General features: G+C 38.4%; 1 protein-coding gene across 1 annotated transcript in view; it reads left to right on the forward strand.

Moving 5' to 3' along the window:
* prkceb (protein kinase C, epsilon b) overlaps positions 1-19,300 on the forward strand; it is a 112,665-nt gene extending 93,365 nt beyond the window's left edge. Inside the window, exons 12-15 of the mRNA XM_062995975.1 lie at positions 8,564-8,702; positions 12,190-12,378; positions 14,887-15,033; positions 18,489-19,300. Of these exons, the coding sequence (XP_062852045.1) occupies positions 8,564-8,702; positions 12,190-12,378; positions 14,887-15,033; positions 18,489-18,629 (616 nt within the window). The 3' untranslated portion in view covers positions 18,630-19,300. The remainder of the gene's footprint in view (positions 1-8,563; positions 8,703-12,189; positions 12,379-14,886; positions 15,034-18,488) is intronic.
* Positions 19,301-23,082: the final 3,782 nt, after the last annotated feature.

The following is a 23,082-nucleotide window of genomic DNA, read 5'->3' on the forward strand; positions in this document are numbered from 1 at the left end:
CAAAAATGCTTCAGGAATGGTTTGAGGAGCACAACAATGAATTTGAGGTGTTTACTTGGCCTCCAAATTCCCCAGATCTCAATCCAATTGAGCATCTGTGGGATGTGCTGGACAAACAAGTCCCATCCATGGAGGCCCCACCTCGCAACTTACAGGAGTTAAAGGATCTGCTGCTAACATCTTGGTGCCATATACCACAGCACACCTTCAGGGTCTAGTGGATTCCATGCCTTGATGGGTCAGGGCTGTTTTGGCAGCAAAAGTGGGACCAACACAATATTAGGAAGGTGGTCATAATGTTATGCCTTGTCAGTGTATATCTACATTTGCAGTAATTTATCATTTTATTATGTATGCTTAATTATAGATGTTTAGATGGTGTTAGTTGTATGCTAGAATAGTAAAGATTAGAAGGCAGCTGTCCACCACCTATTCTGAGCCGTTGACTTTACAATTGACCAGCAAGTGGAAAGTGGACAGGATATGATCCAACCAGTATGAATGGCTTATTGTATGTTTTAAGAATAACAGCACACACATACCTGTACCCCTTTCTGTCATGTGATTCCAAAACTTATTATTGTTTTAGTGGGAATACAAAAGCCCTGCCAAACAAGGTTTTTGCTATGTACTATGCAGTCATAGTTTGCTTAAATTAAGGGTATCAACCCAATTCATTTTGGACTTGGTTTTCATATCTTCCTATAGATAGTGTTTTATGTTGCAACTGATGAACTTTGACTGTTGTTACTAAAGTGTGTATTATAAGATTGGGTCCATCATTTATTAGTTGTGTGTGAAGAGTACAGAGGTGAGGCCATGTCATATGATTAGTCAGTTAGCCAGAGCTAGGGTGTAAAAATCTACTGTGTTTGCAAAAACTGAGAGATGGGCTGGGGAGACATGTGGCAGTTTAATGCATCACCTGGTTGGATTTAATACAATTTACCCAATCTATGAATTCCTGTCTGTATTACATGAATCTGATTATGTAAATGTTCATATTTGTGTTTTTTATTAGTAAAGGATGCTGTTAGCTTTCTTTGCTAAAACCTATTTAGACAAGTTGTGTCAGACAAGATGTCAAACTGTTGATGTATTGAGCTTTGTGCACATGTATGACTTCATTTGCTTTATCGAATAAGGTTTAAAAAGGTGGCGCAGCGGGACATTCCACTAGCACACCAGCACCGAGATTCTGAATTCCTCTGTTCAAAACTTGGTGTTGTCACCAGTCGGCTGGGCGCCATCTGATGGGCATTATTGGCAGTGCCTGCAGCAGATCCTAATTGGCCACCGTATCTGCAGGGTGTGGGGGCTGGACTATGTGTGGGTAGGTGGGTCTTCATACGCTGTGTAAGGACTCTGATTGGCGGAAGAGATGCCTGTGCAGAGTGCAGGGGCGAGAAGAGGAGGGCTGTACACGTGTCACAAGAGGCGTGTACAGCGACGTGCTCTCCTTGGATGCAATCGGGTATCCCTCAGCAGTGGAAGACAAAGATTGAGTGCGCTAAATCGGGAGGAAAATGGGGAGAAAATGCATAAAAAAAGGTGACTTGCACATAATACATTAAGCAATTCCTGAATGGCAGATTAGCCATAGCTAAAATGTTAACTTGTGCAACCGGATTCCACCCTGATCACTGGGACTTTCCAACAATTCCAAAGATAACTAACATAAATACCAATTTTCTGAAACAGAATTACATTCACATTAAGGATCTTTGGCTTGATGCAGTGTTTATCTGGATCATGATATTTACACCATACAATTGTGGCTCAGATTAACAAAATACAAATATTACATTTTTAAGCTTCTGTTTTGTATAAATATATTGCAAACGTGCACCCACACCATCCTGTTCTCAGAAATGCGGTCTCTTTGCCTGGACGTGTTGTTTCATGGAGGCAGGTCTCAGTGCGCAGGCGTACAGATTGGCAGTAATCTGTGTGCCAGTGCATTTAGAACATCTGAAATAAGATAGAGGTAGAAAGATAAAGGTAAAATAAGGACATGGAAAAGCATTTTTTGAACCACGTTATCTTTCTTTATCCACTGAATTATCTTTGGAGGTATTATGACTTGCAGGACATTTTAGGAACACGTAAGCGGCTGTGCAGTGTCATTATTGCACTGCTGCTGTCTTAACCCTTTGATGCACAAGCTAAGCAAACCCCTTCTAATGCACAACATGGGTCAAAAATGACCCATATTTATCCATTCAAGAATATTTTCATATGCACATTTGTCAGTTATTCATGTATTTGCTGTCTTAGCTAATGAAAGCTATCTATACTACAGTAGAATATGTACTATTGCTAGCAAGCAAATAGTATTGGACATATTCAAGATTCAAGAGCCTAATCTTTGGTTGTCTTTCAAAAGATCAGTAAATATGTTTTTGACTACAAACACTTACAAATGTCAGTAGTTCCTGTCAAATTCCATAGTAAATACATAAGGGTCATTTTTGACCCATGTTGTGCATTAGAAGGGTAGTGATACAAAAATGATTTTTATTAAAAAAGCAAAAAATATAAAACTGAAATAAGGATTTGTGATGATCAAAAACAAGTTAATTGAAAAATTCATGGAAGCTTGAATGACGAAATTAATTTATTGCAAAGATATAGAAAATAAAAACTCAGTTGGGTCATTTTTGACCCAGGTTGTGCATCAAAGGGTTAACAGAACATGTTTGCAAAATTCCAACATTAGACTATTGGCATGTAAATTTGTATTTGTTCTGAGCTAGTAGTTAGAATAGAATGCCTTTATTCGTCATATATATACATATACAAATGTACTGTACAAAATTCCTTTGCAAAATTCTTTGCATATCCCAGCTTGTTTGGAAGCAGGGGTCAAAGCCCCAGAGCTGAGAGGGTTAGGGGCCTTGCTTAGGGGCCAATAATGGCTACATGGCAGAGCTGGGATTCGAACTCTCAACCTTTCAATTGACAGGCCAAAGCTCTACCCACTAGGCTACCACAAAAAAAACAGCATATTGTCGGGATGGTGACAGTAATATAGAAATATATATACAGTGTATCACAAAAGTGAGTACACCCCTCACATTTCTGCAAATATTTCATTATATCTTTTCATGGGACAACACTATAGAAATGAAACTTGGATATAACTTAGAGTAGTCAGTGTACAGCTTGTATAGCAGTGTAGATTTACTGTCTTCTGAAAATAACTCAACACACAGCCATTAATGTCTAAATGGCTGGCAACATAAGTGAGTACACCCCACAGTGAACATGTCCAAATTGTGCCCAAATGTGTCGTTGTCCCTCCCTGGTGCCATGTGTCAAGGTCCCAGGTGTAAATGGGGAGCAGGGCTGTTAAATTTGGTGTTTTGGGTACAATTCTCTCATACTGGCCACTGGATATTCAACATGGCACCTCATGGCAAAGAACTCTCTGAGGATGTGAGAAATAGAATTGTTGCTCTCCACAAAGATGGCCTGGGCTATAAGAAGATTGCTAACACCCTGAAACTGAGCTACAGCATGGTGGCCAAGATCATACAGCGGTTTTCCAGGACAGGTTCCACTCGGAACAGGCTTCGCCAGGGTCGACCAAAGAAGTTGAGTCCACGTGTTCGGCGTCATATCCAGAGGTTGGCTTTAAAAAATAGACACATGAGTGCTGCCAGCATTGCTGCAGAGGTTGAAGACGTGGGAGGTCAGCCTGTCAGTGCTCAGACCATACGCCGCACACTGCATCAACTCGGTCTGCATGGTCGTCATCCCAGAAGGAAGCTGACGCACAAGAAAGCCAGCAAACAGTTTGCTGAAGACAAGCAGTCCAAGAACATGGATTACTGGAATGCCCTGTGGTCTGACGAGACCAAGATAAACTTGTTTGGCTCAGATGGTGTCCAGCATGTGTGGCGGCGCCCTGGTGAGAAGTACCAAGACAACTGTATCTTGCCTACAGTCAAGCATGGTGGTGGTAGCATCATGGTCTTGGGCTGCATGAGTGTTGCTGGCACTGGGGAGCTGCAGTTCATTGAGGGAACATGAATTCCAACATGTACTGTGACATTCTGAAACAGAGCATGATCCCCTCCCTTCGAAAACTGGGCCTCATGGCAGTTTTCCAACAGGATAACGACCCCAAACACAACCTCCAAGATGACAACTGCCTTGCTGAGGAAGCTGAAGGTAAAGGTGATGGACTAAACCCAATTGAGCACCTGTGGCGCATCCTCAAGTGGAAGGTGGAGGAGTTTAAGGTGTCTAACATCCACCAGCTCCGTGATGTCATCACGGAGGAGTGGAAGAGGATTCCAGTAGCAACCTGTGCAGCTCTGGTGAATTCCATGCCCAGGAGAGTTAAGGCAGTGATAATAATGGTGGTCACACAAAATATTGACACTTTAGGCACAATTTGGACATGTTCACTGTGGGGTGTACTCACTTATGTTGCCAGCTATTTAGACATTAATGGCTGTGTGTTGAGTTATTTTCAGAAGACAGTAAATCTACACTGCTATACAAGTTGTACACTGACTACTCTAAGTTATATCCAAGTTTCATGTCTATAGTGTTGTCCCATGAAAAGATATAATAAAATATTTGCAGAAATGTGAGGGGTGTACTCACTTTCGTGATACACTGTATATATATATATATAAACATCAAATGCAGCTGTACACAGCTAGCGCATGCACACTGAGGGTGGGTGAGAGAGCATTTTTAAATTGCTGTTAAAAATTAATTTAAAATGGCATCAGTGACTGATGTTTTTTATTGTTTATCAGTTTACTAGTTAATTGGTGACATCCCTATTCATAAAATTCAATACCTTTGGTATAAAAGTTGTAAAAATGAATGTACTTGCATAAAAGAAAAGTAAAAAAAATTAACCATCAATTCGTCAATAGGTTGGTGTTGCATTTGGTATAGCAAAAAGATACAGATGGCAGTTTTTGACAATGTCTTGCAACAGACATTCTAAAATATGTATAAAGAATGGAAAATGGATAAAAAACAATTCCAAACAAGGCAAAATGTACTGCATGCAACTAATGACGGGTCAATCAGTGGAGGGAACTGCATGTCCTAAACAGCTGTAGCAGAGTTGTTCCAAAAAGCCTCTGTACTTTGATATAATTGTGATCAGGAGGATAATAGTTTAGTCTCTATTTTCTAATAATTCAAGGCAACATGTCCACCAAAGTCTCACTGAGTGGAGATTGTTATTGTACCTCTGATTACATGACCTGTGCATTTATTGTCATCAAGTAAGAAACCAGAAAATGTGAGACTGAGTAAAAGGCAGAAAAAAAATTATAACTGGGACGCTGGTGGGGTTTGTGTTGTTCTCAAATAGAGTTAATTGTGTTAGAGGTTACAGTGTTTACGTAATGGAAAAATCACCCTCCAGACCAATGTAAAACACAGGAAATGCTCATCTGTTTTATTTTGGCTTTCTACGTGACTTTAAGTCAATTTATTAGCTCTGTTTATTTTAAAACTAAACATTTGTTCTGTTGTTTTAAACCTTTTTCTATTTTTTTTTTGCCAAATGTGGAATAGATGTAGAGCTATCTGTACTAATGTAACAGATGTAGCAGTAATATTAACTAGTAATAGGCTGTAATGCAAGGATAGGTTAAAGCTAAATACCATGCTTGTTTGGCATACAGTCTTTAGTTTTATTACAACTATCTATCTATCTATCTATCTATCTATCTATCTATCTATCTATCTATCTATCTATCTATCTATCTATCTATCTACCTATCTATCTATCTATCTATCTATCTACCTACCTACCTACCTACCTACCTACCTACCTACCTACCTACCTACCTACCTACCTACCTACCTACCTACCTACCTACCACTTAATATGTTTTTTTTTTAAGTTTGGTAATAATGTATTCAAATATGGCAAGAGTGACTTATTACATTTTAAATCAGTTTTAATCATTTATATCTAAAATTAAATCATGATGATGGCTTCTTGCCCTAAACCTTCACATTTCCAACAACATTTTTTGTTGTTTTTTTGTGTAGCTAATATGGAACACTTGCTATCAAAACACACACTTTCTAAAAGAACATTTAGATTTTGAAACACCCTGGACTGACTTGCGAGCTTTGATGTTGACATTTTTCTTGCAATGAACCATCAAGCTCTAACCCAACTAGTTTTGTTGCTCACTTTTCTTTTATCAGAGGCACCTTATCGCTTTTACCCCTCATTCAACAACAGCAACACACACACATACACACAGACTGAGTAAAAGGCAGAAAAAAAATTATAACTGGGACGCTGGTGGGGTTTGTGTTGTTCTCAAATAGAGTTAATTGTGTTAGAGGTTACAGTGTTTACGTAATGGAATAATCACCCTCCAGACCAATGTAAAACACAGGAAATGCTCATCTGTTTTATTTTGGCTTTCTACGTGACTTTAAGTCAATTTATTAGCTCTGTTTATTTTAAAACTAAACATTTGTTCTGTTGTTTTAAACCTTTTTCTATTTTTTTTTGCCAAATGTGGAATAGATGTAGAGCTATCTGTACTAATGTAACAGATGTAGCAGTAATATTAACTAGTAATAGGCTGTAATGCAAGGATAGGTTAAAGCTAAATACCATGCTTGTTTGACATACAGTCTTTAGTTTTATTACAACTATCTATCTATCTATCTATCTATCTATCTATCTATCTATCTATCTATCTATCTATCTATCTATCTACCTACCTACCTACCTACCTACCTACCTACCACTTAATATGTTTTTTTTTTTAAGTTTGGTAATAATGTATTCAAATATGGCAAGAGTGACTTATTACATTTTAAATCAGTTTTAATCATTTATATCTAAAATTAAATCATGATGATGGCTTCTTGCCCTAAACCTTCACATTTCCAACAACATTTTTTGTTGTTTTTTTGTGTAGCTAATATGGAACACTTGCTATCAAAACACACACTTTCTAAAAGAACATTTAGATTTTGAAACACCCTGGACTGACTTGCGAGCTTTGATGTTGACATTTTTCTTGCAATGAACCATCAAGCTCTAACCCAACTAGTTTTGTTGCTCGCTTTTCTTTTATCAGAGGCACCTTATCGCTTTTACCCCTCATTCAACAACAGCAACACACACACATACACACACACACCTGCCTCATCCTAGTCTGAAGATCACAAAGGGTAATTTAAGGTGAAGTGTACTTTCTATAGCCCCACTTCTTTACTGGTTATTTCAGCATGGTTAAAATAAATAAAATGCATATCATTCAGTAAATATTTTTTATTCATTTATTTTTTGTAGCAATTTGAAGTTAGTCCGGTGCCTACCTGAAAACATTGGGGGGTCACCTAAACCTAAGGTCATTTTAAAGTAGCCACTCCACCTTTTTTTGAAAGTGGGAGCTGTGCAGCTGTTTTGTGCCACTGTTTCACCCATTTAATGGTATTAGGTAAGAAGTAATGCTTACAGAAGTATCTTGTTCTATTAAAAAACTAACAAAAAAAAACTCTATTTCAGATACATTGTTTTCCCCCCCTGATCTGTAATTTAAATAAAGCTGTTTAATATGTTCTGCAACTTAATAATATGAAGAATGAAAAGTCACTTTTTAGCAACTTTCCAGTTTACTAGTATTTTGGATACTGTGGTTATACAGTATATCAGTAGGTTTTATAAGGAGTTCTTTTTTATCTTTAAACAATCAGCATATAAATATTGCCAGATACATTTTCGAAGAGTTATTAGCACCCTTGATAAAGAATTCCAAATTTTAACTTCTAATTTACTGTCTTTTTCTTCATTTTAATTTAAATCTCTCATTTCGTATTTACTGTTACATTTATGCTGTTTTCATCATGTAAAGCACTTTTAATTGCCTTTGTGTATGAAAATAAAAATAAAATTGCCCTGCCTTGCCTTTACCAAACACTTGGGTTTTTGACACGAAAACAATTTTTGGGGACACCAAGAAATAGTGTTTGGTATCAAGACAAATATTAAGTATTCCTTTAATGTGCTTTTCTTAGCCATAATACAGGTTGTGCCATTCTTATCCCAGTTCCCTAAAAAATCATTTAAGTTATGACGTCTAAGATGCTAACTGTGTCTTTTGTATTTTCAGCATGACCTTAAGTTTATTAACCACAGGTTTTGTCATAACCTCTTTACATATCTGTCCTAAGGTTTCCACTCATATACAGGAGTTAACTATATTAAAATCCCTTTATTTTTTCTTACTATTATTTAGTGGCTTAACATTGTTACACTCCATAAACTTTACTGATATACACTAACGAGCCAAAACAAACCACCAATATAGTATATTGTCAAAACATTAATGACAATAATGAGTCTTGGTTATGCAACAAGCTGTTTTTTTTGCCATTAAGTATTGCAATCTTAAACATATCTGTATGACACCTTTAGACTGCACCTACTGGTTCTCATGTAGAACATGGGTCACTCTTAGTTCTTTTTATTGTGTTCACAATAGACTTCACCAGCCTGGGTTTCCATTAATATTCATTCCTTGCTTCTTGCCCTGTGTTTTGCTTTCAGAGACCTTAAACTGGATAATATCCTGTTAGATGCTGAGGGGCACTGCAAGCTCGCTGACTTTGGCATGTGCAAAGAGGGCATTCTGGATGGCATTACGACTACCACATTCTGTGGTACACCTGACTACATTGCACCTGAGGTAGGATATTATGGAAACATGTAATTGTTTCTTAATGAGAGCTTAGCAACTGTGGATAACAGGTGCACATACACACTGTTATTGTACATGCAACTTGTTTTTACACCCTCTGAACCTCTGGAACCTTTCTACAGAACCAACATAAGAATATTATTATTCGTGACAAAGCAGTTATGTTATCAACTTTACCCTTATATTTGATTGATATTTAATGTTATGAAAGGATTTAAGTTTGTAAGTGATGAGCATACCTGGCGACACAGTGGCTTAGTGGCTAGCGCTGTCACATCACAGCAAGAAGGTCCTGGGTTTGATTTTCAGGATGAGCAGACCAGTTCCATTCTGTGTGGACAATGTTCTTCCTGTGTCTGTGTTGGTTTCCAACGGGACCTCCAGTTTCCTCCCACAGTGCAAAGACATGTAATTTGGGAGATGAAATGGAGAATGCCTATGACAATGAATGTAACCAAAGTGTAAAGCATGCGGTTGTAGTGGCTAATGCCTGCAGCAGGCAAAATCGGCTTCCAGTCTGCTGGGTGGGAAAGACTGACCTAAGGGGTGGGGTTATCAATGCTGTGTAAGGACCGTGGTTGGCCAGGGCACCTGTACAGAAAGTGAAGGTGTACAGAGATTGGGACGTGGCTCTCCGTATGCGAAGCTGACACAAATCCACCAAAGTAGGGGTGAATAAGAAAAGTGGACTGCACACATGTCAAAGGGAGCGTGTGTCTAGCGAATATACACCCTCCTTGGACGCCGTCAGAGTCTCTAGCAGTGGATTGACTACGCTAAATTGGAAAAAAAGGGGGTAAAATGCATAAAATAAATAAATGATGAGCATACTTATTTAGTGCAAGTTGGCATTGTTAGCTAACTAAACTCAATTGCAGCGAAATGCGCTAGTGAAATGCGCTAGACTCAGGTGGCTGTAAATGGCAGAGAAATACTGAGAAAACAGCATTATTCTTTAGATTGGCTATCTGTACAAATATGCCGTTGGTCAGCGTAATAATTAATTAAGATGGAATGCCTTTATTTATCATATATACAGTGTATCACAAAAGTGAGTACACCCCTCACATTTCTGCAGATATTTAAGTATATCTTTTCATGGGACAACACTGACAAAATGACACTTTGACACAATGAAAAGTAGTCTGTGTGCAGCTTATATAACAGTGTAAATTTATTCTTCCCTCAAAATAACTCAATATACAGCCATTAATGTCTAAACCACCGGCAACAAAAGTGAGTACACCCCTTAGTGAAAGTTCCTGAAGTGTCAATATTTTGTGTGGCCACCATTATTTCCCAGAACTGCCTTAACTCTCCTGGGCATGGAGTTTACCAGAGCTTCACAGGTTGCCACTGGAATGCTTTTCCACTCCTCCATGACGACATCACGGAGCTGGCGGATATTCGAGACTTTGCGCTCCTCCACCTTCCGCTTGAGGATGCCCCAAAGATGTTCTATTGGGTTTAGGTCTGGAGACATGCTTGGCCAGTCCATCACCTTTACCCTCAGCCTCTTCAATAAAGCAGTGGTCGTCTTAGAGGTGTGTTTGGGGTCATTATCATGCTGGAACACTGCCCTGCGACCCAGTTTCCGGAGGGAGGGGATCATGCTCTGCTTCAGTATTTCACAGTACATATTGGAGTTCATGTGTCCCTCAATGAAATGTAACTCCCCAACACCTGCTGCACTCATGCAGCCCCAGACCATGGCATTCCCACCACCATGCTTGACTGTAGGCATGACACACTTATCTTTGTACTCCTCACCTGATTGCCGCCACACATGCTTGAGACCATCTGAACCAAACAAATTAATCTTGGTCTCATCAGACCATAGGACATAGTTCCAGTAATCCATGTCCTTTGTTGACATGTCTTCAGCAAACTGTTTGCGGGCTTTCTTGTGTAGAGACTTCAGAAGAGGCTTCCTTCTGGGGTGACAGCCATGCAGACCAATTTGATGTAGTGTGCGGCGTATGGTCTGAGCACTGACAGGCTGACCCCCCACCTTTTCAATCTCTGCAGCAATGCTGACAGCACTTCTGCGCCTATCTTTCAAAGACAGCAGTTGGATGTGACGCTGAGCACGTGCACTCAGCTTCTTTGGACGACCAACGCGAGGTCTGTTCTGAGTGGACCCTGCTCTTTTAAAACGCTGGATGATCTTGGTCACTGTGCTGCAGCTCAGTTTCAGGGTGTTGGCAATCTTCTTGTAGCCTTGGCCATCTTCATGTAGCGCAACAATTCATCTTTTAAGATCCTCAGAGAGTTCTTTGCCATGAGGTGCCATGTTGGAACTTTCAGTGACCAGTATGAGAGAGTGTGAGAGCTGTACTACTAAATTGAACACACCTGCTCCCTATGCACACCTGAGACCTAGTAACCCTAACAAGTCACATGACATTTTGGAGGGAAAATGACAAGCAGTGCTCAATTTGGACATTTAGGGGTGTAGTCTCTTAGGGGTGTACTCACTTTTGTTGCCGGTGGTTTAGACATTAATGGCTGTATATTGAGATATTTTGAGGGAAGAATACATTTACACTGTTATATAAGCTGCACACAGACTACTTTTCATTGTGTCAAAGTGTCATTTTGTCAGTGTTGTCCCATGAAAAGATATACTTAAATATCTGCAGAAATGTGAGGGGTGTACTCACTTTTGTGATACACTGTACATACAAACATATCCACATGTACAGTACAATGAAAATGAAATTCTTTGGAATTTGGGGTCAGTGTGCAGGGTCAGGTGTTGTATGGTGCCCTTGGAGCCGAGAGGATTAACAGTGGGTGCTCGGCAGAGCTGGGATTCTAACCCACAACCTTTCTATTGATAGCCCAGAGCTCTACTTACTGAGCTACCACTGTCCGACTAAGAAAGTGTTTGCTGGCTTCATGCATCAGTGTGCTAGCCTGCTTTCCTTTACCAGTAGGTTGCAAGCAGCCAGGTATGTCAGACTACAAAGGGGAATTGGATATATCCAAATTAGGACAATGGACAATTATGAAAGATTAAAACTTGTTGATTTCTTCTGACTGCCACAGTCTGAATTTGGACCATTATATTACATGGTCAATAGTATTTAAGCCCCTGAGCATAAGCTTGTTGGCTATTTTATACCAAAACCATGGACATAAATATGGCAGTGGCTCCAATCTTGCAGCATTAACAGTCGTGACTCTTCTATGAAGGCTCTTTCATAGATTTCGGATTGTGTGTGTGGACATATGTGGAAAACTGTACAGACACATTTGAGATTACTACTAATCAGACATTATATTCATCATATATTAATATAAACTTTGGGACACCTCTTCCAATTTTTCTTTTTAATTAATTATAATAAATATAGCTTATTTTGCCATACATGTTTTGAGGAATCAGTTAATGGGTAATTGCAATTATTAATGTATGATTTGGATCTGGTTTTGTTTTAAATTGCTATTTTTGTCTGACATGTGTACACAGATCCTGCAGGAGCTGGAGTATGGTCCATCAGTGGACTGGTGGGCACTGGGTGTGCTGATGTACGAAATGATGGCTGGCCAGCCACCGTTTGAGGCAGATAATGAGGACGACCTGTTTGAATCTATCCTGCATGATGACGTTCTTTATCCAGTGTGGCTCAGCAAAGAGGCTGTTAGCATCCTCAGAGCGGTGAGCTTTTGCTTCTGCAGTCATTTGAGCTCTTACTGAACATCTGTAATGTTTGGCACTACTTTGTTCAGTTTATCTGTTGTTCCATTAAATCATCTTATATTTTCTGGGGTTTTTTAATTATATCAAACTAGTATCTTAAGCTGCCTCCTTTGAGTTAAAGACAGTTTAACCCATAGCCTAGGGTTTTGTAATAATGTTAGAAACCTTGTTAGGGGAGGCACAGTGGCTCAGTGGGTAGCCTCACAGCAAGAAGGTCCTGGGGCAGTCCAGGTCCTTTCTGCGTGGAGTTTACATGTTCTTCCCGTGTCAGTGTGGGTTTCCTCCGGGAGCTCTGGTTTCCACCCACAGTCCAAAGACACGCAAGTGAGGTGAATTGGAGATAGAAAATTGTCCATGTCTGTGTTTGACATTAACCTTGTGAACTGATGAATCTTGTGTAATCAGTAACTACCATTTCTGTCATGAATGTAACCAAAGTGTGTAAAACATGACGTTAAAATCCTAATAAATAAATAAATAAACCTTGTTAGGTTTAGAGATTTTAAGGGTGGTGCAGCAGACTAGCAACACAGTGCAGTGAAGCCACCAGATAAAAAAATAAAAGTAATGATAAAGATTATGATGGTGATGGTAAATGATGGTGTCTGTGGAAGGTCCACATGGGGAGATTACCCTCTTGTTACTGCAACAGCTACTCCTACTGTCTAGTCTAACCGACAGCACAAACAGGGAAGGAATACAGAGAGCATAGTGTGATCATCTGTGTTTGTGCTCTCTGTAAGAATTACTAGCCCCTGGCCTTTTTCGGTCATAAAAGTGGAAGGAGTCATCAGAGTGCATTTGATAAACCCAAACTGGGACAATGCACTGGGAAAATGTACTAGTTAGTATTAATGTAAATGTAGAAATGTTAGAAATGTATTTTTTCTAGCAGCTTTCTCACCTGGGGAAAGAACACAGACTTTAAACAGTCTTTCGTCTTAGTCTGGTTGGTACAGAAGTCTTACCCTGATTTCTCACCTGAAAGCTACAGGTGACAGTTACTTTTAATGTGAAAGTATGACACAAAGACACAATTCCTACAATAGCAAGAAACAACACCTAACACATAACAGAGATGAATTCCAGTGTTCGCTAAAGTAGATCCTAAAGACCAATTGTATGGTGTCTGACATCATTCTCTCACAGGTTTAGCTTCTTGCCATATTTAACACAGCTTCATTTATATTTATATTATTTATATTGAACTCATATTTAAGTTGTTTAGCAGCATTTGCCATACATAAAAGAAAGAAAATGTTAACCCATGTCTTGTATTTCTTCCAACCTTAACGAAAGTGTCACATTAGAGACAGCACTAGTCAGCGCTTGCTTAACTTCACAAATCCCACTCACTCACTTTTTTAACCGCTTATCCGATTAGTGCTGGGGGTGCTGGAGCATATCCCAGCTTTTCAATGGACGCAAGACACACAGTAAGGCCAGTCCATTGCAGGGCAGACACACATACACATACACACACCCATTCACCTATAGGGCAATTCACTGTCTCCAATTAACCTGACTGCATGTTTTTGGACTGTGGGAGGAAACTGGAGCTCCAGGAGGAAACCAACGCAGACACGGGGAGAATATGCAAACTCCGCACAGAAAGGAAAACAGAAAGGAACATTACCAATCCATGACCCTGCATTACTTTTAGATGCCTTATATAGGATCAGTACTCAAGAGCCACCCCCAGGGAGTATTCTATATCAAACTAAGACATAACCAAAGCCAAATATGATGTTCTGAATTTGTTTGCCTTCTTCTATGTCATCTGTTGCATATCTTCTCTAGTTTAAGTAAATTAGTTTGGCATAACTTCTACAGTAAATGCTAGGAATAGAGTGATGAGAGTAAGGATTGAGGGACATGGGAGAGGGTTGGGTGAAATGACACTTCTTGTGGGAAAAGAACAGAATGTTTTTTCTCTCTGTGGGCTTGGCTTGTGTAATCTGCAGGCTGATTTTGGGGAAGACTGTCCGTTGTGTTCTTTTTTATAGCAATAAACAGTGTGTGCATGTGCCTGAATGGTCTTGTGAGAGTTCATGTTTCTTTTTGTTTATGTGCGTTCGAATACGTGTGGGTGTATGTTTGCTTGTGGTAGCGTGGTGTACGTCAGTGTGTTTGTGTGTATGTGTGTGTTTGTGCTGTGCGCCTTTGTGTATTGCTTTTTTTCCATTATATGTCCCAGATTTACTTTGGCTGTACATGGCCCATTTGTGGGAACAGCAGTGTGTTTGTGTTGGATTGAGCCATGACACTGTGATCTGTCTCACTGGCACTTTGGTCCCATGACCCAGGGTCTTCCTGTTGTAGGACAGAAGCATAAAATTCCTCACACCCGCAGTGCATCTTTAGCCAGCCATCAATGTCTATCACAGCAGTCATGTGATGTGACTGTTTGTTGTGAGTGCATTAACCTATCTCTCTCTTTCTCTCTCTCTCTCTCTCCACATTTAGTTCATGACAAAGAGCCCCAGTAAGCGACTCGGCTGTGTGGCCTCCCAGGGCCTGGAGGAAGCCATTAAAGTGCATCAATTTTTTAAAGAAATTGACTGGGTGCTGCTAGAACAGAGGAAAATCAAGCCACCTTTTAAACCACGCATTGTGAGTGCTATAGCTACTAAAGTTTTATACACTGAATGTATATCAACAAAAGTATATCAACACCTGAATGTGAACTTGTTCGACATCATGAGAATTAATACAGAGTTAAATCTTTGTTTGCAGCGAAAATAGGCTTTATACTTTTGGAGTGTCTGTGGAATGCTTGCAATCAACCTCAATCACTTATAAATACTGATCAGCCATAACATTAAAACCACCTCCTTGTTTCTACACTCACTGTTCATTTTATCAGCTCCACTTACCATGTACTAGAAGCACTTTGTAGTTCTACAATTACTGACTGTAGTCCATCTTTTTCTCTACATACCTTTTTAGCCTGCTTTCACCCTGTTCTTCAGTGGTCAGGACCTCCACAGAGCAGGTATTATTTAGGTGGTGGATGATTCTCAGCACTGCAGTGACACTGACATGGTGGTGGTGTGTTAGTGTGTGTTGTGCTGGTATGAGTGGATCAGACACAGCAGCGCTGATGGAGTTTTTGAATACCGTGCTGTCCACTCTATTAGACACTCCTTCTACCTATAGTTGGTCCACCTTGTAGATGTAAAGTCAGAGACGATCACTCATCTATTGCTGCTGTTTGAGTTGGTCATCTTCTAGACCTTCATCAGTGGTCAAAGGATGCTGCCCACGGGGTGCTGTTGGCTGGATGTTTTTGGTTGGTGGACTATTCTCAGTCCAGCAGGGACAATGAGGTGTTTAAAAACTCCATCAGCACTGCTGTGTCTGATCCACTCATACCAGCAGGGAAATTCCAGGGAAATTTCTGACCACTGAAGAACAGTATGAAAGAGGGCTAACAAAGCATGCAGAGAAACAGATGGACTACAGTTCATTGTAGAACTACAAAGTGCTTCTATATGGTAAGTGGAGCTGATCAAATGGACAGTGAGTGTAGAAACAAGGAGGTGGTTTTAATGTTATGGCTGATGGTGTATGTAAATCAGGGCTTGGAAACAGTCAAATTTCTCTGTTATGCAAGAGATTTATGAAAGTGGACACATTACTACATTACCAAGTCACCTATTAGAGTCCATTACTTCAAACTAAACAGACATTTTAACAGACTTAATGTGGTAACCAAAGCTCTCAAATGATTTCTTAAAAAATTTATGACTAAGAGGTTATTTTAAGCATATACAAAGGAACAGTTTTTACTAGGAATATGACAGAGAGTGCCAAATACTCAACATAGGGGCTGTTTCACAAACCATTGAAAGTCCAGCATCATCTTTAACAACGTGATCACATTTTCAGACCCCTTGACCCTCGCACTTGTGTTGTGGATTTAATTGTGAAATATAATTGCCATTTAAACCAATGATTAAGATCAAAAACTGAAATCTTATTCACAAAATAATTCTGACCTCTTTCTGTGGCACTCCTTGTTGTGGTCAGTTTCATACTGTTTGCATTTAGCTAGCTTCTTTATTCAAAGTGATTTAGAATTGTGACCGAATGCAGTGCACAAATACTGTACATTTGCACTAAACGTACACAGATTTCCATAGACAAGCAAAAATCAGGCGGAAAGCCTTCTCAGAAGAGCGTTGTTCGTACAGTGTGAGCCAAAAGACTAAGACCACTAGTAATAATCCTTCTGTTTTACTTTTTTAAAATGAAATACAATGTTTCATGATCAAAACAAATTATTATCCTAATATTTGGTATGGACATATTTATAAAATTCAAACAATGGCTGCCGATGTATCAACCTTAATACACTTCTGATGTAGCATGCTCCAAGTTTTCTGATCATGTGCTTAAATGGACCTTAAAGAACTCTGACCTTTTACAGAGCATTGGACATCATCAGTTTTACAAATGTGCCTACTTTCTTTCTGAGTAATGCCATTTACTAAGAAATGTAATTTAGAAATGTAACTCAGAGATCCAACTTTTTTACTCAAATTGTTATTATGATGTGTAATAAAACGTATTACAACCCCAAATCAGAAAAAGTTGGGACAGTATGAAAAATGCAAATAATAAAAAACAGAGAGTTTCTTACATTTACTTTGACTTTTGTTTGATTGCAGACAGGATGAACCTGAGAAATTTCATGTTTTATCTGCTCAACTTCATTAATTAATAAACATCTATTCCTGCATTTCAGCTCTGCAACACATTCCAAAACAAATTGGGACAGTAAAGCATTTACCACTTTGTAATGTTGCCATTCCTTTTCACCACACTTAAAAGATGTTTTGGCACCGAGGATACCAAGTGATTTAGTGTTTCAGCTTTTATTTGGTCCCATTCTTCCTGCAAACACGTCTTAAGATGTGCAACAGTACGGGGTTTGTCATTGTCACACACATTCTCTATTGGGGACAAGTCGGGACTGCAGGCAGGCCAGTCCAGTACCCGTACCCTCTTCTTCCGCAACCATGCTTTTGTAATGTGTGCAGCATGTGGTTTTGCATTGTCTTGTTAAAAAATGCATGGACATCCCTGAAAAAGATGACGTCTTGAAGGCAGCATATGTTGCTCTAAGATCTCAATGTACTTTTCTGCATTAATGCTGCCATCACAGAAGTGTTAATGACCTTTGTCAAGGACACTGACACAGCCCCATGACAGGCTTTTGTTTTTGGTCCGGAGCACACAGCGTCCATTTCTTTTTAAAAAAGACCTGGAATGCTGATTTATCTGAACACAATACACGTTTCCACTGTGTGATGGTCCATCCTAGATGCCTCAGAGCCCAGAGAAGTCGACGCCGCTTCTGGACATGGTTAATATAAGGCTTCTTTTTTGCACAGTAAAGTTTTAAGTGGCATTTGTGCATGTGACTCTGTATTGTAGTGCTTGACAAAGGTTTGCCAAAGTAATCCCTCACCCATGTGGTCAAATCAGTTATTGTTGAGTGGCACTGCGGAAGGAGAAATATGCAAATCCCTTCCAGTCTTTCTTTGAGGTACATTGTTTTTAAACATTTCAATAATTTTCTCACACATTTGTTGACAAACTGGAGATCCTCTGATCGTCTTTGCTCATCAAAGATTTCTGGATGCTGCTTTTGTACCAAATCATGATTAAAATCACCTGTTGACATCACCTGTTTGGAATCACATCATTATTTAGTTTTTTCACCTCATTACTAGCCCTACAGTGTCCCAACTTTTTTTGGAATGTGTTGCAGGCCTGAAATGCAGGAATGGAGGTATATTAACAAATGAAATAAAGTTGAGCAGACAAAACATGAAATATCTTGGGTTCAGACTGTCTGCGATCAAATAAATGTCAAAGTAAATGTAAGGTTTTTATTTTATTTGCATTTTCCATACTGTCCCAACTTTTTCTGATTTGGGGTTGTAAAATTTGAGAAAGCATTTTAGTAGTGGTCTGGCCATAATTTTGATGTCTGATATGTGACTTTGATCTAATTAATACAAATGTTAATGAATTGACATTTGCTATTATTTCTGCAGAAAACCAAGCGGGACGTCAATAACTTTGACCAGGATTTCACACGAGAGGAGCCGGTACTCACGCCAGTAGATGACGCCATCATTAAACAGATCAACCAGGATGAGTTTAAAGGCTTTTCCTACTTCGGTGAAGAGACTTAGTCCATGAACTGATCGCTTGCATCCCATGTTCTACTGCATCTGCCTTTCTAACATCCTTTAAGAACTGAAGACCAACTACAGTATGAGTCTGGTTAAAGGCTGCTCACATAGTTTGTCTTGTTTAAGGTCACTAATTCAAGGTTTTGTTTTAATTTTGGAGAAGAGTATGTGCAACTTTTTCTGCTTAGCAAGCATACACAATCCAGTGGAGGAATGGCTGCAAGTAGAGCAGCTACTTAAAGAGAAGTCAAGTGTTTATTTTTGAATTAGCTTGAATGATAACTATACTAACAATTGAAAGCGGTTTAAATTGTAATGTAATCTAGTGTGTACACACCCTCAGACCATTCTCACCTATTTCATATCCACTCCACTGCTGTAAGATCTGATGCTGTAGACATCTTATGAACTCGTCTGTTTTGTAGCCCATCCCTATTGCAATCTGGTAAAAAAAACAAGTGTAGGTAAACTATGATTGTGTTCAAAATGTGTAGCTTGTTACTTTGCTTTGAATTCAGGGTATTTACTCTAAAAGAAACCCACCACTGGTGTTTTTCCTGTGATCTCCCATAATCAGTGGGGTATTTAACGACGGGTCTTTTTTGTTTATGTTTTTTGGTTTAGATCATTACAGTAATGAAATACAGTACAGAAAACAGTGTTGTCCTTAATCCTGGTCATTTACCAAAGTGTTAATTTTTAAATGAATGTGTTTTTAATGTTAGTTTAAAAGACCACATCTCATGAGTGTTTCATTATTGTGTAATGTATTTTTTATTATTGGGCTGCCTTGTAGCTCACCTGGTTTGTAGCTCTCCTTTATTATATTTTAATGAAAGAAAGCCCGGTACCTAATAACATTAGTCTTGATATATTAAACCTGTCATATGTATAGCATAAGAAAATAGACCTTATTCTGTGCATGGACATAAAGAAAATATCATGTAATATAAAAAAGTCGGGTTGATTGGCTAGGGCAAGCCGTAGCCTAGTGGTTAAGGTACTGGACTAGTAATCAGAAGGTAGCTGGTTCAAGCCCCACCACTGCCAGGTTGCTCAGACTGTATACTGTAACTGTATCGTAAGTCGCTTTGGATGAAGGTGTCTGCTAAATGCTGAAAATGTCAATGCCAGAGTGTTCAAGCAATAGGAAACATATAGGTCTCTTTTGCAATGAACATGCATAGATTTTACTTTCTCAGTGTAATAATGACAACTGGGAACATTTCATTCCCATATATGCCTTAATTGTACACTATTTGGCCAAATGTTTATAGACACCACTGTCAATAGTTAAGTTTAGGTGGATGAACTCCACTAAACACCTTCAGGAAGAATTGGAGTGTTAGTTGTAGGTCAACTTAGTGTAGTCTTATCCAACATTAGGGGGGTGACAGACTCCAGATTAATGCCATTGTTTTTGGATTGGGATGTCTAACAAGTTCTATGTCAGGTATTAACATACTTTTTGCCTTATATTGTAAGATAGTCATTTTCATAATGGATGGTGGCACCAAATTATACAGGCGCTATTGGCTGGTTTCTTATGCACAAGCACCAATATGTGAATACTGTGATGTAGACTATAGTAGTAACTTAAGTAGGGATTACTGTATAAACCCTTTATAATAGGTGCCTCATGTAAGAAACCAACTCATAGTACCTAAACAGTACACACGTTCAAGCAACAACATTGGTGGCACGATACCCATATACAAAAGACGAACTTTTAGCATAATGAGTAATATCCCTATATTCAACTATCCGTCTGTATTTGGTGATTATATAACAGATCACAGAAATAGAAACTATGCTTAAACAACTTGAATGAATTGCATACTTGCACTATGGGCATGTTAAAAAGAGAAGTATTTAACTCAAAGGTCAGAGCTGTTAAAGTGAAAGTTTTGTATTAAGCCAATTTAAATGTAAGTTTGGGAATCTTCAAACTTGGTATTAAATCTTATGTAATGATTCTGTAGCAGTAACTTTTTGAGTTGAGCAAGACATCATTATTAGTTTTATGTACCATTTTACTAACTGTTGTAGTATTATTATTAAATTATTTTGCATCTAAGTTCCCCCAAGCCACAATGAATGCAACTTCAGCTGCAAGATCTAGACTTGCTTTTGCTTTCAATTTGAATCTCCAGACTTGGTATTAAATATTATGTAATAATTCTGTAGCAGTACATTTTTTAGGTTGTCCAAGACAGACTTTAAATATGTTAATAGTTTTACTAACTGTTGTAGTATTATTATTAAATTATTTTGCACCCAAGGTCCCCCAAGCTACAATGAATGCTAAATTGAAAATCCAGCTGTTTGTCCGGTGGGTTTAACCAATCTTAAAACTTCGTCGCAAGATCCAGACTTGCATTTGCTGTCAATTAGAATCTCCAAACTTGGTATTAAATCTTATGTTATAATTCTGTAGCAGTAACTTTTTTGAAGTTGACTAAGACGAACTTTAAAAATGTTAACAGTACAACATTAACTGTTGTAGTATTATTTTTAAATTATTTTGCACCCATGGTCTCCCAAGCTACAATGAATGCTACATTGAAAATCCAGCTGTTTGTCCAGTGGGTTTAACAATCTTAAAACTTCCGTCGCAAGATATAGACTTGCTTTTGCTGTCAATTTGAATCTCCAAACTTGGTATTTATTCTTATGTAATAATTCTGTAGCAGTAACTTTTTAAAGTTGACCAAGACGAACTTTAAAATGTTAATAGTACTGCATTACTATAGTTTTATGTGCTATTTTACTAACTGTAGTATTATTATTCAATTATTTTGCACCTATTGTCTCCCAAGCCACAATGAATGCTACTTTAAAAACCCAGCTGTGATATCCTGTGGGTCTAACCAATCTTGAGCCTTTAGCTCAAGATCTAGATCTGCAAGATCTAGACTTGCTTTTGCCGTCAATTTGAATCTACAAAATTGGTATTAAATCTTATGTAATAATTCTGCAGCACTAACTTGACCAAGACGAACTTTAACAATGTTAACAGTACAACATTAACTGTTGTATTATTATTATTGAATTATTTTGCACCCATGGTCCCCAAGCCACAATCAATGCTACTTTAAATCCAGCTGTTATGTCCTGTGGGTTTAACAAACCTTGAGCCTTCAGCTACAAGATCTAGACTTAATTTTGCTTTCAATTTGAATCTCCAAACTTGGTATTTATTCTTATGTAATAATTCTGTAGCAGAAACCTTTTTAGGTTGACCAAGACAAACTTTAAACATGTTAACAGTACAACATTATTAGTTTTATGTACTATTTTAGTATCTGTTGTAGTATTATTATTGAATTATTTTGCACCCAAGGTCCCCCAAGCCACAATGAATGCTACTTTAAAAACCCAGCTGTTATGTCCTGTGTGTTTAACCAATCTTAAAACTTCAGCTGCAAGATCTAGACTTGCTTTTGCTGTCAATTTTTTGGTTGTTTTTTTGTTTTCTACACATAATGAAATTACATTAATCAGTGAGATCTATCTGTGAGGCGTCAGTTTGTGTCTGCATTGTTTAGCTGCTGCTTTCACTGCACTCCTGCGGATACTGAGCAAACTTCCACCTGTTTCCTTCTTGACAGAACCAGAATAGAAACTGAAGTCTAGAGACAGTGACCTTGCTCACTACTTTCTTGCCAAATGTGCTTAAGGTGTTACACATCATTTTAAAATTGTATGGAAAATAAATGTCTGTATGTAGATGACTATGTAATAGGAAAATAGGAAATCCATTCGGGCTGGTGTACACATTAACATGAACATGTTTCAGTAAAATAAACATATACAGTATATCAACGAAAAGTACCTCTTAGAAATATACAGTTGTGTCCAGCTGCAAATGATGTATGTATATATGGAGGTACAGTGCAAATTAATGTAAGTTATGTGTATTATATCACTGTAAGTATCATATATGTTGTGTCTAAGCATTTTCAAACATTGTATTGTGTTGTGAAACTTTGTACAGTGTGTCACACCTTTTTTGTTATGTTCAGAAAAAAAATCATGATTTCATGTCATGTTTATTGGACGCATTTTACTCTGTGCCAAATGTACTGTACTTAATGGATGTGAATGTGGATTGTTTTGAAACCTATTAAATGAGGTGGTGTCAAAACAGTTACTGTTTCAGGTGTAAATGACATGCAACCATAAGACCTGATCTATCGCTAGAATAGTTTTGTGCTTATAATTTATACATTTTAAAAACCAACAGATGCAGGTCTGGCATCACCTTAATACACTGGGTTCAAGGTGGAAATACAACCTGGAGAGGGCAGTAATTTATTACAAGGCATCACAAACACACATATTTACTTACTTACCTCTAGGAGCATTATAGAGCAGTTTCTCTGTCTTATTCATGTGTTTGGAACATAAAGGCAACCATAGTACCCCGATGAAACCCCTGCAGATAAAACAG

This window comes from Trichomycterus rosablanca, chromosome 5 (genome assembly GCF_030014385.1).
Source record: "Trichomycterus rosablanca isolate fTriRos1 chromosome 5, fTriRos1.hap1, whole genome shotgun sequence".
Classification (NCBI taxonomy): domain Eukaryota; kingdom Metazoa; phylum Chordata; class Actinopteri; order Siluriformes; family Trichomycteridae; genus Trichomycterus; species Trichomycterus rosablanca.